The sequence below is a fragment of the Heliangelus exortis genome, chromosome 19 (genome assembly GCF_036169615.1).
Source record: "Heliangelus exortis chromosome 19, bHelExo1.hap1, whole genome shotgun sequence".
In the NCBI taxonomy this organism is placed as follows: domain Eukaryota; kingdom Metazoa; phylum Chordata; class Aves; order Apodiformes; family Trochilidae; genus Heliangelus; species Heliangelus exortis.
In genome coordinates this window covers 9952418-9967853 of record NC_092440.1, presented here as the reverse complement: position 1 = coordinate 9967853, position 15436 = coordinate 9952418, and the positions used below count along the sequence as shown (strand labels likewise).

At 41.2% G+C, this 15436-nt stretch overlaps 1 protein-coding gene across 1 annotated transcript in view; it reads left to right on the top strand.

The window, feature by feature from the left end:
- Positions 1–15436, top strand: part of TMEM132B (transmembrane protein 132B) — a 217246-nt gene that overhangs the window by 135535 nt on the left and 66275 nt on the right. The window contains exon 4 of the mRNA XM_071763705.1: positions 14858–15044. Within this exon, the coding sequence (XP_071619806.1) occupies positions 14858–15044 (187 nt within the window). The remainder of the gene's footprint in view (positions 1–14857; positions 15045–15436) is intronic.

Below are 15436 nucleotides of genomic sequence, written 5' to 3'. Positions count from 1 at the left end.
CTGTGGGAAGAGGATGTGGCAGTGCAAAGGGGGGCCCTGGCACCAGGGGGTCACTGGTTTGAAGGCACAGAGGGGAGCAGGAGCTGGCAGGCAGCTGGAAGAAGGCAGGGAGGGACCTGCCTGGGGGCTGCCAGCTGTGGGACAGGGTTTGCTGCAGTTTTAGGAACCAAAGGGGAGAGCCTGCCTGCAGTGGCACCATGGTCTGGGGAAAGAGCTGGAGAGAAGTCTTTGTATTTCTCTTCTGTTTGATCTGGTTGCTTTGAGTTTTCCCTGCTTAATAGGTTAGATATTTGAGGTTTATTGTGATGAGATCTGGCTTTATTTGAGTTATAAAGGTTTGTGGTCTTCTTTAGGGAGCTCATTATGAAGAAAAATCACAGGCAGTAGATGTCAAAGCTCCGGATGACCGAGAAGCTTATTATACCTGGTTTAAAAAAAAATAAAATTAAAAAGTGGTCACAGCAGGAGCTTTCTCTCCTCATTTTGCAGGAACTGAAATTTTCTTCCAACGTAGAAAATGGTCCTGCCTCTGGGCATACACATTCTGTGCTGTTCATGTTGGCTTTATGTTTCTTCTCTCCAGAGATGCTGGGGCATTGTAGTTTTCCTTTCAGTGGGATGAGCTGGACAGAGATCCTTCAAAAATCTTGCAGGAAATCTTTCAGTAAACAGATCCTCAGCAAACATCAACACCTAATTTTCCTTCTGTGGGCAGAATGTGAGAACAAGGGTGATGAAAGCTGAGAAACAAATGAATTTTAGTCTTCAAACAGCATTATTTGCAGGGCTGGGGGGTGTTGTGCATCCTGTCTCCCTTCCAGATGCACATTAGCTGGGAAACACAAGCAGGCTCATTGGGAACCATGTAGGTGGATGCCAGGATCTATAGCGCTGCTTCTATGGGGCAATCTCCCAGTCAATTAATTTACTATAGGTTTTATTCTTGGGGTCTGTTCCATCATCCTTTTTTATCCAGTATGAAGTGTTGGGGTGCTCAGCCAGGGCATCAGGCTTGCTTGGCAATGGTTTTGTAACTGAAGTATTCTGGGGTCTGTTCTGAAGTGGGGTTGCCCTTTGGATGATTTCCCCATCCCCCTTATTGACATTCAATAAAAAACTTGAGTTGGTTTTTTCTGTTAGCAAAGAGAAATTATTTGGGAAACTGCATTCTGCCAGCTCAGCTGACCATCCAGAATAAAAGTATCAACATGTGAGAGCAGATTAATAAAAACACCAAACTGCTGCATGGATGTTCCCATTACTGTATACAAGCCAGAGAAGATTGTGCTCCTTCAGTTTCCTAATTTGATAAATGCCTTGAGCTGATTTAAAAATGTGAAGGTTATTTTTAACCGTGGTAGCAGAACCATCTGTATTGTATCTGACGAAGTTCTGTGATAGAGCAAATTGATTTATTCTATCTCCATACGAGCTTTACTAAGCTTTATGTTATAAATAAGCTTGTTTGAAGTACATGATGTCATTGAGCTTGAAAGTCTGTAGATAAATTTGTACTTAAAGGGTTTGTGCTTTTGCTATGAATTTAAATTGGTGCAGATTGTTACATCTCTTTTCTGTCTCTGTCTGGGGAACTGCAAGCTCTCTGGGGTCAGGGCTGTCCTTACACTTGTGTAAGTATGAAATACACAAAGGGCCCAGATCCAGGATTGGTGCACTCACATGTTACAGCTATGGAAATAAGAGCAGTTAAAAAAAAACAATACCACACATTTATGACAAGATTTTCAGAAGCATTGCCAGGAACTGTGTGCCTAAATCCTACCATTTGTTGTTATAAAATACAGGGAATACAGGAGCTCATTTCACTTGAGGTACCAACAGTCCTGGCTATAGCAGGCAAGCCTGAGCTGAGGTCAGACTGGAGATCTCTGCTTTGATTTAGTGGGTCAAGGGTTGGACTAGATGATCTCTGAGGTCCCTTCCAACCCGGCTAATTCTATGATTCTATGATTTCTGTGCCAGGAAGGTGAGTGGGGCTTTTGGGGGCAAAGAAATGACATTTCTTCCCTTTACCTTACTCTGAGGTCACTGTGACAGTCCAGGGGGAAGATGCCCAGAGCAGTACAGTAAGAAGAGGGAATTAATCATATGCTGGGAAGAACACAGTAAATTCTGTTGTAGTTGACTGCTTACAGAACCAGCAAAAATGGTGGCTTCAAGAGGGTCAATTAGAATCACTGTCCTATGTTTAAGGATAGTTTTTGAGAGACACTGGGGACAGGATATTGCCTAATGAGTGCCATGTATGGTGCAGATTTCACTGTAATTAAAAAGAGAATGAGTAATGTTTTAATTGGGATATGAAGATTAAAAGTGAAAAGCTCAGTATCCTCTGCTACTTACTGTCAGCTAGGAATTACATTGCATATGTGTAACAAACCATTGCATTTTAAAAATGGAGCCATAAAAAAGCTGCTGTAATTTAAAAGCAGCCAATTTGCTGGGAGTAGAGTTTGCAGCTCTGTCACTTGCTAATCAGTCTGTTAAACATAAGAGCCATTCTTGTCTGGAGGCAGTTAATCATGTTGTGAATGCACTTATCAGTGCATATTAGAAATACAATACAAGACTTTCCAACAGGGGAATGGATGGAATTACTGCAATCAGTATACATTTAACTACTGATATCATACCATGGTTTTCTTTCCACTTTTTTTTTTTTTTCTTTTCTTTAAGTAGTCCAGCAGTGACAGATTTTCTCTTAGAAAAATATAAGGGATGCTCTTGAAAGTGTTGTTGCACTCAACAGAGATTCTCAAATCCAACCTGTAGCTCCAAATGAGAGCTGCTGTTAGATGCTTGAACCCTTCCTGGACCCAGCAGAGTGGGAAGCTGCTGGCTTTGAGTGGTGTTGTGATGGGTTTCAAGACCTTTGAGCATTTTAACTGATGGGCTGGGAAGTGTCTGCCCAGGCATTCCATAGGTTGGAGCTGGATTTAATGCATTTGAATTAGACTAAGGGAGCTCAGCATATGGATTGACTTTTTTTAAAATTTTTTCCTTTTTTTTTTTTTTTCCTGCTGTGCTTCTCTACATCTAAATCAGTAGCAATACAGGATCTCAAAGTTTTTGAAAGGGGATATTGAAAAAGCATAAAAGCTAATTGCTTCCAGCATGACTACCCATCAGCATTGGGTATAAATACAGCTGTCTCAAAGAATGCCAGGACTCAACAAAATCTAAGGATTTCAACTAAACAATTTTCCTGGGCTGAGCATATTCTTGTACAGGGAGGGATTTGTGAGGAGGCCAGAAGGAGGGAAGGGATTATGAAATCCTGAAAAATTCACAAAAAAGAGTAACAGAGGGAGGATGATTTTGTAAATTATTAACCCTTAATATTAGGGATATTTTATGTAGCTCAGTGTGATTTGCTGGGTTCACAGGAACCTGCCTTCTCTTTCAAGAAATCCTTTTAGTTGACACCTCATCGTATGTGCTTAGGTAATATTTTTAATTCTAGCATGGAAAATGAGAAATCAAAACAGTCCCCAAAGGGTTTGACTATTGCAATGGCAATAGGGGGGTCTGTATAATAGCGTCTCCACCAAACCAACATTTTTATTGCTGCTTTGCATGGGTCAAATAATGCTCAGGCTCCCTGCAAAAATCTGGGAGGTCCCTACATCCATCTTCTTAGCCCTGGCTCTTCCACTCTATCCACAAGCTGTTTAAGCCATCACTGCTGAGGAAAGTCATTGAAATGAAGTCTGGGAGGGGATATTTTATCATCTAAACTGGAGGGTGGGGAAGGCAGGATGGAAAATCACTTTTCACCTTTCCTTTTCTAATTATTCCTTTTCAGAGCCTAAATGAATTAACCTCACTTATTACTCACTTATACCTGAACTCATCTATTCATGGCATGACCTTAGCTCTGAGCAGCCCCCATTATCTGTCACTGCATTGGAATTCATCACGTGTTGGGAAATGATTGTCTTGAAAGTGTGGCAAAGTAGTGATTACCCTTTGAAAAGGTGACCCAGAGACATTTTGTGGTGGTCGTAGTTTTGACCTTGCTTTCATGCCATTAGAAAGCAGTTGTGGAATGATTTTTAAAAAGAGATGTATTAAATACAACCCCCTGCTTTTCATAATTTGGAGTTATCTTTTCACTTCTAGGGAAATTTGGATTCATTTTTAGGACAGAAACTGGTTTTTATTGGAGTGACTTATAACTGCTTCTCCCACTCTTGCTTTTAGCTTTGTTGCCAAGTTCTGGACTGTAAGCTGATTTTGACTTGCAAAGGGTGGAGCTACATAGAATTACTACAGTGTATCTTTCTGTTCATACACTGAATGCAGACCCTGAGCCACCTTGTGTTTGTTCAGCTGGATGAATTAATCTCATTTATTAATTAAAACAAGAGCAACTGATGTTTATATGCCACTGTCACTTCTGTGGTTTTACTGGCTGTTCAGTTAGGTATAAACAGAGGAAAAGCTTAACTCTTTTAAATCATAATTTTCAGCCTATAAAAGAAAACAATTTTATGCATTCCATGTATCTCTCAGGGAAGTGGGGAGGGAGGAGGTCAGATTTGTGTTAATGGCAAACACTGATCCCTGCCTTAACTTTGAGGATGTTGTCAGGGCCATTTATTTATTAGCAGAAGTGTGGATTAGCCACAGGACACTCTGCACATTATCACTCAATCTAAGTGTACATTAAATCCAAAGAAAACCAGGTCTAAATCATTAGATGCTTAATCTTGTTTAAGTCTGAAGAGAATGTAGGAGGAATAAAATAATTCCTGCCCATGTTCCTGTTTTGATTTTTTCTTTAATTATTTCATGTGGGTGGTATTAGGTTATAGAGCAGATTCATGAGTTCTATGCACTCCTAGCAAGCTTTAGGAAGAAAAAAACAACCAGTGTTTTTTTTTAATTCCCCTTTGTCCTTGCTAGCTGCTTGGTATTCTGTTATTTACTTATTTACACTGTCTGCCCAGTAAGCAAAGGATTTGGTTCAAAGTTTGTTGAATTAGGCTTTTTTAGTCCTCAAGAGGAAAGCACCATTTGTCATTGTTTTCATGTGTCCCCCAGCACATGAGGCATCTTCTTATCAGACTCCCAGCTTGCCTTTCCTTCCTAAATGCAGTGCATGGGGGGGTTTGCATCTTTATATCTCTTCTGGTTGATTTTTCTCCCCTAAGAGATTCAGCTGTCAGCTTCAACTCTAATTCTGAAATCAAACCAGCAACTGGATTGCTAGTAACTTTCTCCTGGGTCTAGTTATGCTGTTTGTTTCTGATGCACTTGGTGTGTAAAAAAGAGTCTGATCACTTAATCCTGATGTTAGGCATCTGAAAATCTTACAGTGTTTAAAATACCAAGGAAACACTGGAGAGAGAGGTGGTTTGAGCTGTTAGTCCAAGTCACTTCTCCAAGCTCTTCTCTCTGTGTAGGAAGAGGAGGAAGCTGAGTACATATTTGTAAATATAAAATTTAAGAGCCTTGCATAATTGGATGAGTTCAGGAGCTGTCACATAGAGTCACCCTTCCTGAGACTCACAATAAATTTGGGAGAGTGTACAGATAAATTAAGCTGTTGCAGATCTTCAATTTCATAGTTGGCTGGGTAAGAGCAAGACTCAAGCATCTTCAGCTAAACTGAGCTGGCAGCAAGCAATCTAGAACAGGGGTAGTGGAGGAGCTAAGCTGAAGAGAAGCCTTTTTCCTCTGCTTAATTACCTGCAAGAAACTCATTTGTTTGCCTGTTATCTGGTGACATTATAAGCAGACCCAGAGTCTGTCCCATTGCATTGCAGTCTGTCACCAAGGATTCCCAGCAGGCAAATTTAGGGAATATTCCCCTTGTCGACCATAGAGTCTCTGGGTGCCCCTAAATGTTTTTTTCTGAGGTTAAGTGAAATGTTTGTTGCATTGGTTTCCCATGCAGCTTGGCAGAAGGTGCTCATGCCTGGGGTTATTCAGCTGCAGTACATGCTGTGGTGAAAAAGTGCCTCCAAGAGTTATGTTCTTGCTGTTTCGAAGGTCTCTTGAGAGGCTGTGGAGGGAGGGTCTCTGCATGTGAATTCCTGCATTACTCAGAATTTCTTGTATCTCTGAATTTAGCATCTTAAATTTTCAGTCACTAGCTCTTTAAAAATCTCAGGTTTATCATACATTTCAGCTGCTTGTTGAAATCACACCATGTGATTATGGTATGTAAATATATAAGAATTTCTAAATAGCTAAAGAAAAAGTATAAGAACCATTTAGGTTGTTGTTATTTATTAAGTGGCTAGAATTCAGCACAGATCTTTCATAATTCATATTTTTTAAACAACAATGCTTCCCTCTGTATTTGCATCAAACATCAGCTAAACCCTGTCCCAGATTTCTTATTGGATGTGTTTGTTACATCCCCCAGCAAGATGCTTTCTCCTGGCATAGCAGGTTTTTGGGTTTTTTTTGCTTTTTGTTTTTTAAGAAATACACAGTACAGCAATAAACAGGTTCTAAAGAGCAGTTAGAAAATATTCCAGTGCAATCAAAACGCTTTTTTAACCCCCAGAATATTACATGCTGTTTCAAAAGGGGAGAGTCATGACAAAGGAAGAAATGGAGCCCCAGTGTCCAGCAGTACATGTTACCAGCAGAGCACACCAATTACACCCATACTGAATTTGTCATAAAAGTGCTGTTTTGTTAGAGGCTAACTAAAAAAAAAGTATCTAAGGACTCTTTTACCAAAAGAACTCCTGTACACTGACACAGGGGTGGAAGCAAATAAAAATAACTGAAGTGACTGTCTCAGTTTTGTCTCCAGGGTTGTCATCATGATGCTGATAAAATCAGATAAAGCCAAAGTTATTGCAAGTTGTTAGTGAGCAGCACAGTTGTGAACTGGCAGTGGAAGAAGCTGAAGAGCTTAAAAGGTTTGCTCATTATCTAGATGTATTGTTTTCAGTTGTGGAAAAATGTTGGCTAAGCAAAATAACATGAATAATATCTGGTCTTGGTGGTCTGTTTTAAAAAAAAATATTTTTATCTTCTTTTCAGATCTTTTACTGTATTACTAAAAAGTTCTGTGTCAGTCTATACATTCTTAACAGGCCTGGCAGCTTGCTTTTGTTCTCTGTCACCATGCACATTGCCCATGCCCATGTGAAGAATATTTTTGCAGCAGTGAAAGAAAAACAAGGTTTGGCACAAAGAAATGTTTTGGAAAGCAAGTTCTGTTAGACAGCAGAGGAGATTGTAAACTGTGATCAGAAGAAGGAACCAAGCAAATTTTCTGCATCCCTGAAGACATACCTGCATCCTGCCTTTGGTCAATGTTTGGGTCTTCTGCCTTGCACTTCTGTGCTATGGCATGGAAGAAAAATGAGCAGGGCTTTTTCCCAGCCTTTTGTGTCTGCCTTGAATCCAGACTCTCTCGTTTCCTTCAGCAGAACAAAAACCTCTGGGTTCTACACAGTGAGGGGCAGGGGCACCACATCATCTGCACTTTTTCACACTGATGCAAAATCTGGCAGAACTATTCAGGATGTGCAGGTAGTTTGCTCTGGCTTCTAGGGAGAGTCACTTGCATGGCAACACTCAGCCAGGATACCTTCACTTTCCTCTCCAGGGTTCCATCCAGCCCAGTGCTCCTCTCAGGATGAGGCTCTTTCCCAGCAAGCTGCCCTGGGAGGAGTGTGGGAGCAGGATGCTTCCAGGCTTGTACACAGCTCTATGTCCTGCCAGTTAATGAAAATAATATATGCTGGAAGCAAAGGGCTTAGGTTTTAAGCCCTTTAGGTTTGACTTGATGTGTTATCAAGTCAAAATTTTTATAGAAGGTGTAGATGTTTCACCCCAGTAAGTTGTTCTAAAGTGGGATCTGGGCTTAAGGATGCTGCGGCTGCTAGAAGATATTCTGGCTTTACAGGTGTCAGCTGCTGCCAGTTCCTGTTACCCTGTGCCTGCATTCAGGAGGGTAGGCCTGAGCCAAGCAGAAGGGCTGGCAGTATGCAAATCTCTGTGATTCAGAAAAAACTGGATGCTGCTCCATTAGTCCTCCCCTGCTCTTATTTGTTTCATCTTGGGCTGCTCCTACCTTAATTTCCTTCGCAGGAGAAGGTCAGGACCTTGGTGTTGGATCTTTTCCCCAAGAGGCCTTGGCTGTGTGCTGCTTTGACTTCAGCAGGGAATTGGGGTCTTGAACATTTCCAATCAGGCATTGAAAAGCCTCCTCTTGTGAGTGTTTGCTCTTCATTAAACAATACTTACAAAATTAATCCTCTTGAGATCAAAGGAGTGAGACCTGCATTACTGAAATATTTTATAAACTAATGTGCCTTGCTTATGTAATCCTGCTTTCATTGAATTTGGTGACAATTTGTCAGAGAAAGTAAGAATTCATAGAATCATAGAATCATAGAATTGGCTGGGTTGGAAGGGACCTCAGAGATCATCAAGTCCAACCCTTGATCCACTACCGCTGCAATTACTAGACCATGGCACTGAGTGCCACATCCAATCTCTTTTTAAATATCTCCAGGGACGGAGAATCCACCACTTCCCGGGGCAGCCCATTCCAATGCTTGATCACCCTCTCAGTAAAGAAATTCTTTCTAATGTCCAACCTAAACCTCCCCCGGCATAACTTGAGACTGTGCCCTCTTGTCTTGCTGAGGGTTGCCTGGGAAAAGAGACCAACCCCCACCTGGCTACAACCTCCTTTCAGGGAGTTGTAGAGAGTGATGAGGTCTCCCCTGAGCCTCCTCTTCTTCAGGCTGAACAGCCCCAGCTCCCTCAGCCTCTCCTCATAAGATCTGTGCAAGAGTCCCTTCACCAGCCTAGTTGCCCTCCTTTGGACCTGCTCCAGGACCTCAATCTCCTTCCTGAGCTGAGGGGCCCAGAACTGGACACAGTACTCGAGGTGTGGCCTCACCAGCGCTGAGTACAGGGGCAGAATCCCTTCCCTGGACCTGCTGGCCACGCTGTTCCTGATCCAGGCCAGGATGCCATTGGCCTTCTTGGCTACCTGGGCACACTGCTGGCTCATGTTCAGCTTCCTGTCAATCCAGACTCTCAGGTCCCTCTCTGTCTGGCTGCTCTCCAGCCACTCTGTCCCCAGCCTGTAGCGCTGCATGGGGTTGTTGTGGCCAAAGTGCAGGACCCGACACTTGGCCTTGTTGAACCTCATCCCATTGGAATCAGCCCAACTCTCCAGTCTGTCCAGGTCCCTCTGCAGAGCCCTCCTGCCTTCCAGCTGATCGACACTTCCCCTCAGCTTAGTGTCATCTGCAAACTTGCTGATGATGGACTCAATCCCCTCATCTAAATCGTCAATAAAGATATTAAACAGAACTGGGCCCAACACTGATCCCTGGGGGACACCACTGGTGACCGGCCGCCAACTGGATCAGCACCATTCAGCACCACCCTCTGGGCCCAGCCCTCCAGCCAGTTCCTAACCCAGTGCAGAGTCCAAGCTGTGGACTGACAGCTTTTTCAGGAGAATGCTGTGGGAGACGGTGTCAAAGGCCTTGCTGAAGTCCAGGTAGACCACATCCACAGCCTTCCAGGCGGGTCACCTGATCATAAAAGGAGATCAGGTTGGTCAGACAGGACCTGCCCTTCCTAAACTCGTGCTGGCTGGGTCTAATCCCTTGCCCATCCTGCAGGTGCTGTGTGATTACACTGAGGATGATCTGTTCCATAACCCTGCCAGGCACTGAGGTCAGGTGACAGGCCTGTAGTTTTCCGGATTCTCCTTCCGGCCCTTTTTGTGGATTGGCGTGACATTCGCCAACTTCCAATCATCTGGGATGTCCCCAGTTAGCCAGGACTGTTGGTAGATGATAGAGGGAGGCTTGGTGAGCTCTTCTGCCAGCTCTCTCATCACCCTTGGGTGGATCCCATCTGGTCCCATAGACTTGTGGGGATCCAAGCAGTTCAATAGGTCACTGACTGTTTCCTTCTGGTTTACAGGGGGGCTGTTTAGATTCTTGTCACCTTCTATAAGCTCCAGAAGCCGGCTGTCCTCAGGATAACCTGTCTTACTGTTGAAAACTGAGGCAAAGAAGGTGTTAAATACCTCAGCCTTTTCTTCATCTTTGACAACTATATTCCCGCCCATGTCCAGTAAAGAATGGATGTTTTCCTTGCCCCTCCTTTTGCCATTGATGTATCTGTAGAAGGACTTTTTCTTATCCTTCACAGAGGTGGTGAGACTCAATTGACCATTATTAACCTTGAGAAGATTTTCAAGCAATATGATACCAGGCATTTAGTTATTTTTAGTTATTTTCAATTACCTAGAATCTGCTTTTTTTTTTTTTTTTTTTTTTTTTTTGAGTTTTGTTTACACTGCTGTGGGCTTCACAAACAGATTGCCATTTACTGAACAGATTATTTTATGAATGAATGAAACTCATGATTTCCTGGAATAACCAACTGCAACTAATGTAAGGGTGTGACTTTTATCAACTAAGCAGTTGATGGACTGGCAGCATGAGCCAGCAAACCCTCTGTGCAGCCCTGCCTGGTTCTTCTGCACTTCTGTTTGCCATTCTGCATGTTGGGTTAACAATGAAAATCTTTCTAGTAACTACTAATAAGCATTTGTATCTTTAAGGTAACTACTAACTAGTCAGAGGGTCACTGCCATCATAGCATCACTCACTGTGTATCATTCCATGATGTAATTCAGTAATTCCAAGTTTGTCTTAAATAAAAAATAGGAATAAATTTAATTCAGTAATTTTTTAATGCCAGGTGGTTTTGTAGTACCTATTAAAACCTCTAACATTAGATCTCTGGAGGACCTTCACAGCAATCCATTATTTGGTGAGGGGAAAAAAAAGCCAATGCAGTTCCATGTAAGTACTAAGTGAAGTGCTAAATGTAGTGAAACAAAACTTGGTAATGGATTTTTTTACATTCTGATTTAAGATACATATTCTTTTCCTACTGTTTGCATACAGTAACAGATGTAGGAAGAAAATCAATATCTAACAAGGTAACATGATAGGTGCCTTTCCAAATCCAGTGTGAATCTTTATGAAGTGCACTAATGCAAAAGTTTTCTAAGGTACTTAGAAGTACTAGAAACTGAGGGTTTATTTTTCTAGTGGTTTGTGTGCCCCTGGAAGAGAGTTTTAAATTGCGGAGAGTCTCTGCCTGTGGGTGGAGTGCTCACTCCTGTGGTTTCGTGCACATCCAGTGGAAAACCTTCAGGTTCCTCTTGGCAAGGCAAGCAGGGTAGTTGGGCTCTGCCCCTGCCTGCCTGGATGTGTCCTTTGCAGGACAGTTCTGGGACTCAGCAGCATTCTCCTGATTAACTCTTTTTATTCTGGAGCTAGAGTTGGTTTTGTTTGGTGTGGATTTGCCACTCTGTGCAGAAACTCTTCCTTTCCAGGTTGGGATCCCAAGCATTCCTGCTGGGCACAGAACAAGGAGTGTTTGCCACAAAGCTTGACTTGGGTGTTAAGGACCTGGTTTGAATGCATGAGGCCAGAAAAATCTGAAGTTTTTGGGGGTTCTCACAGCACCTAGCAGAGACACTATTATGAAAGTACATAAACAGGGTTATAAACTGCAATTTGAAGAAGGGCACTACTTACTGGGGGTTGTGAGAGGAAATAAATCGAAGCCTGTGGTTTCTTTTTCTTCTCTCACCAGAAAGAAAAATATGTAATGAATGTCTTATGTCTGAAACACTGGGCTGGATTCATCACAGGGAGTTAGTAATTACCAAATTGAGAGAATCATGAAATGCTTTTCTAAATTTGAAAGGCTCATCAAGAATAGATCAGGAGCAGGCAAAATTAATAGTTATGAACTCATTTCCATAGAAATGGACTTATTAGCAAGCATGCCAGCTGCCTAAAATTATAAGGTCTTTTCCTTGTGCTTGCAGGAAATAATCTTTTTTTATAAAAGTAATTTAGACTTTTTATTTTTTATTGCTCTGCTAAACTAGGATTTGGCAAAATCCTTCAAACCAGGAAAAGGCTTTACTGGACAATAGAAATATTCAACTAAAATGAGAAGGAAGATATGGAAGGGGGAGAAATGATTTATAGTCCTTTGGTTCCATCAGACTTTTCCCAACAGTGCAAACTTATTTAAGAGAAAAATGGAATAAGTCTCAAGAAAGAGCTGAAAAATCTTTATTGGATAAAGTGTGGTTTAGTGGGATTTAATGGCTGATAATATCATGAGTTACAGTCATTGCCTTCTGTGGATTCTCCCACTGGCAGCATTTCGTCCTTACCAGGCATTTGCAAATCAACAGTGACTACAAAGCCCAACACTGGCCACCATCTACAAATCAGACTAAAAGCAGATGACTTGCAATGCCAGGGTAAAGCAGCTCCTTTTAAAAAGGGTTATAGTGGAATGCTGCATAGCCAGGAGAGAAATTTAGTTCCAGGTGTTGCAATGAGGATTTATCAGCTAATGGAGCTGCCATGAGTAAATGTGAACCTTTAAGGTCTTGATGATGCTTTCATTTATCTCTGCTTTTACTTCAACAGCCTCCATCAATTTCAGTGGAAAAAGGCAATGCCTACATGGTATTACAGAAGATGGTTAATAAATGTACAAATACAGTACCAATATTCCCACTGGGCAAGAAGTGGGAATATCCTGTAGGATAAGAGATGCCGTGGCCAGTGGGAAGGCACAGGTCTGAGCAAGGAAGAAATTAATTTTCAGGTTTTGTTATGGGTTCACTATTGATGTAACCTGGGAAGAAACTCAGAACAAAGAGGGTGAGATTGGTCTGTGAAGTACTTTGTGCTCCGAATGCTGTAGCTCTTGGCATTGCTTGAAGGCTAAACTGTTGTCCTAAAGAAGCAAAAAGTGAAACCATAATTGTAGAGAAAAATTCATTGACCTGCTGTTCTGAGGGTAACTGGAAACTTGTAGGTGACAAAAGGAGTCCAGAAAGAAAAGGCTCAAAGAATCAGTGGCACATGGGGAATGGATTTATCACTGCAGACTCATCTGACATGCTATTAGTGGGGAATTTAAAGCAAAACCTTCTAGCCCTGGTTTTGTCCAAATTTGAAACCAATTGGTTCTTTGAGTAGCAACTATTAAACAGATTGAACCCAGATTGCAGATCTAAACATACCTTGGCAGGCCAGTATCTAGATTCATAGTGAGTCTAAAGCTCACCTCTATATTTTATTTCTGTGTCATGAGGAAATTAATTTTGTGGAATTTGCATAAAACAAACTGCCAGAAGTGATATGCAGAAAACTATTAAGTTGAGCACTTCATCGTGGTTCCTTCAGCAGTTATGGTTTTAAGAGAAATAGTTTAGTTACCTTCCTAGTATTGGGTGATAACATTTATCTGAAAGGGGTTTTGCTGTCTGTATGGCTGGCCACCTGAAAGATGCCTTAATAACTTCTAGTTTTGCCTGGAGGTGGATATTAACTTCTTTCAGATAGAAAATATTTATCCTCCAGGCATTGAAGCATATGTTTCTATTGTTTCTTGTCAGAAAGAAAACATGAAAATCAATAATTCCTCTTCAGATGTTTTTTTTCTTTACAATGCTCCTTCAAAAACATATGGCAACACCAGTTTCTGCTTCTGTGCAGTTGGGAAGAGGAAAAGGATGTTTAAAAATCTCTGTTTTTTGTAGCAGCAGTTCATGTGAACACAACTCTTGGAGTCTCTCCTTGCCATGGGACGGGACAGAGTCTGGGGTTGGTTATTGAGGGATTCCTGTGTATCAGGAACAAGCTCTCTCATGCTTGCAGTAAGAGCACATTGGAGCTGTTACAGAATTGCTGCAAATTCATAATTTAACCTACTTTATGATCACATAACCTGAAACTTCACTAATATTGATTCCACTGGTTGTCTCAACTCAGTATGACTAAGCCCAGGAGTCTGCAGTCAGAAGAGCTTCTTTTCCATCTCACCTCTGTGTTTTCTAAGCTGGCTCAGGTCTCTGCAAAACTGAAGCAGGAATTTGGGTGCTTTGTAAAGCACCTTAATTTCTGTGGAAGCAGAGTGCTAAATGAGAAAAGATCTTTTTTCTATATATGTCTGTGCTGGGGATATGCTGAGTGCTATTGGCTAAATCTCAGTATCTGTTTTCTTCTCTGTAACATAAAGAGATCTTTCTTTCTAACCTGGGGTTTAATTATTAATAATTACATCATGTTGGTCCAAAGGACAGTAGTAAGTCTTGCTGTTAACAAAATAAGCAGAGATAATTTTTAAATGCAGTTCTGAATGTTGTGTTTACATCCTATTTTCTACCTTTAAACTTTTATTTCCAAATGAGAAATATATAGTCATTGCCATGTAATTATGTCTGCACCACTGATGAAAAGAATGTTTTCATGAATTGAAAATAAGGATAATCTACCCCTATTTTCTTTCATTTAGATTTTCTCCAAATCCATTTTTTCACGGAGATAAAGATCAGTTTGGTTTTGAAAGACTACCCTCTTAATCCCTTCAAAAAGCTCATTTCTGATATAGCATGAGGAATAGCCAAGTATTCTGTTTTTTTGTAGAATCTGTATTTGCAGCAACAAAATTATAATAATGCTGTATTAAATAATTTAACATCTGTGCAATGCAGTTCCCAGGGCTTGGGGCTTATTCTGTAAATTCATTGTGATTATGAAGAATGAATGCCTGAGTTTAATGGAAAAAAAGCCTCCATTTCAGGAAACTGTAAGGTACAGCGTCACCTTATCTGTACAGTATCTCTCTTGCCCAGTGTGGAGTTTGATTTAGGCTTCTGTCAGTGTCTTCAAGTTTGCATTTGAATTAAATGGTAAATCTTTTGGTGAATAGGAATGAGAAACCAAAATTTGTTTTGTTATTAACATCTGATATTTTGAGCAATTTTTTTTTTTTACAGACTGAACATGTCCTCCTCTGAGATCCTGCAGATGGACTTTGAGATTGACAACACCAGTAGCCTGGCAGGGGCCCAGCAAATTACCTGGCAGGTGGAATACCCTCGAGATGACTCCTTGAGTGAGCTGGTGGTGTCTGAGATCTTTGTCAGCCGAACGATGTTTGTGGGAATTGTTCCTCTTGCAATGGTAAGAACTTCCTGCTGCTGCTTTTTTCTAAATGTTTCCGTTGCTTCTCGTTAGTATTCCAGAGAACATGAGCCCTTTTATTATGTGCTACTTCCTATGCACCTGCTGCAAGTGATTTAAATGCAAAAAAAAAAAAAATAAAAAAAAATTCAATAATATTTTATTTACCTGATATGCCATAATGACTCCATGGAAACCATTTGAGGCTTTTGTGAAAATCCTTTACTATTTGTGGATTATTGGCCTGGTACATGGTAATAGCTCCTTTGGAGCCATTGTCTTCTGGTGCATTAATGTGAGTGCCATGCATGTGCTCTAAGGGTAAATGTTGCAATTAGTTGGGACATTTTCAGTGAAATAAATTAGCATGCATGTGTGAGAAACTTCATTGC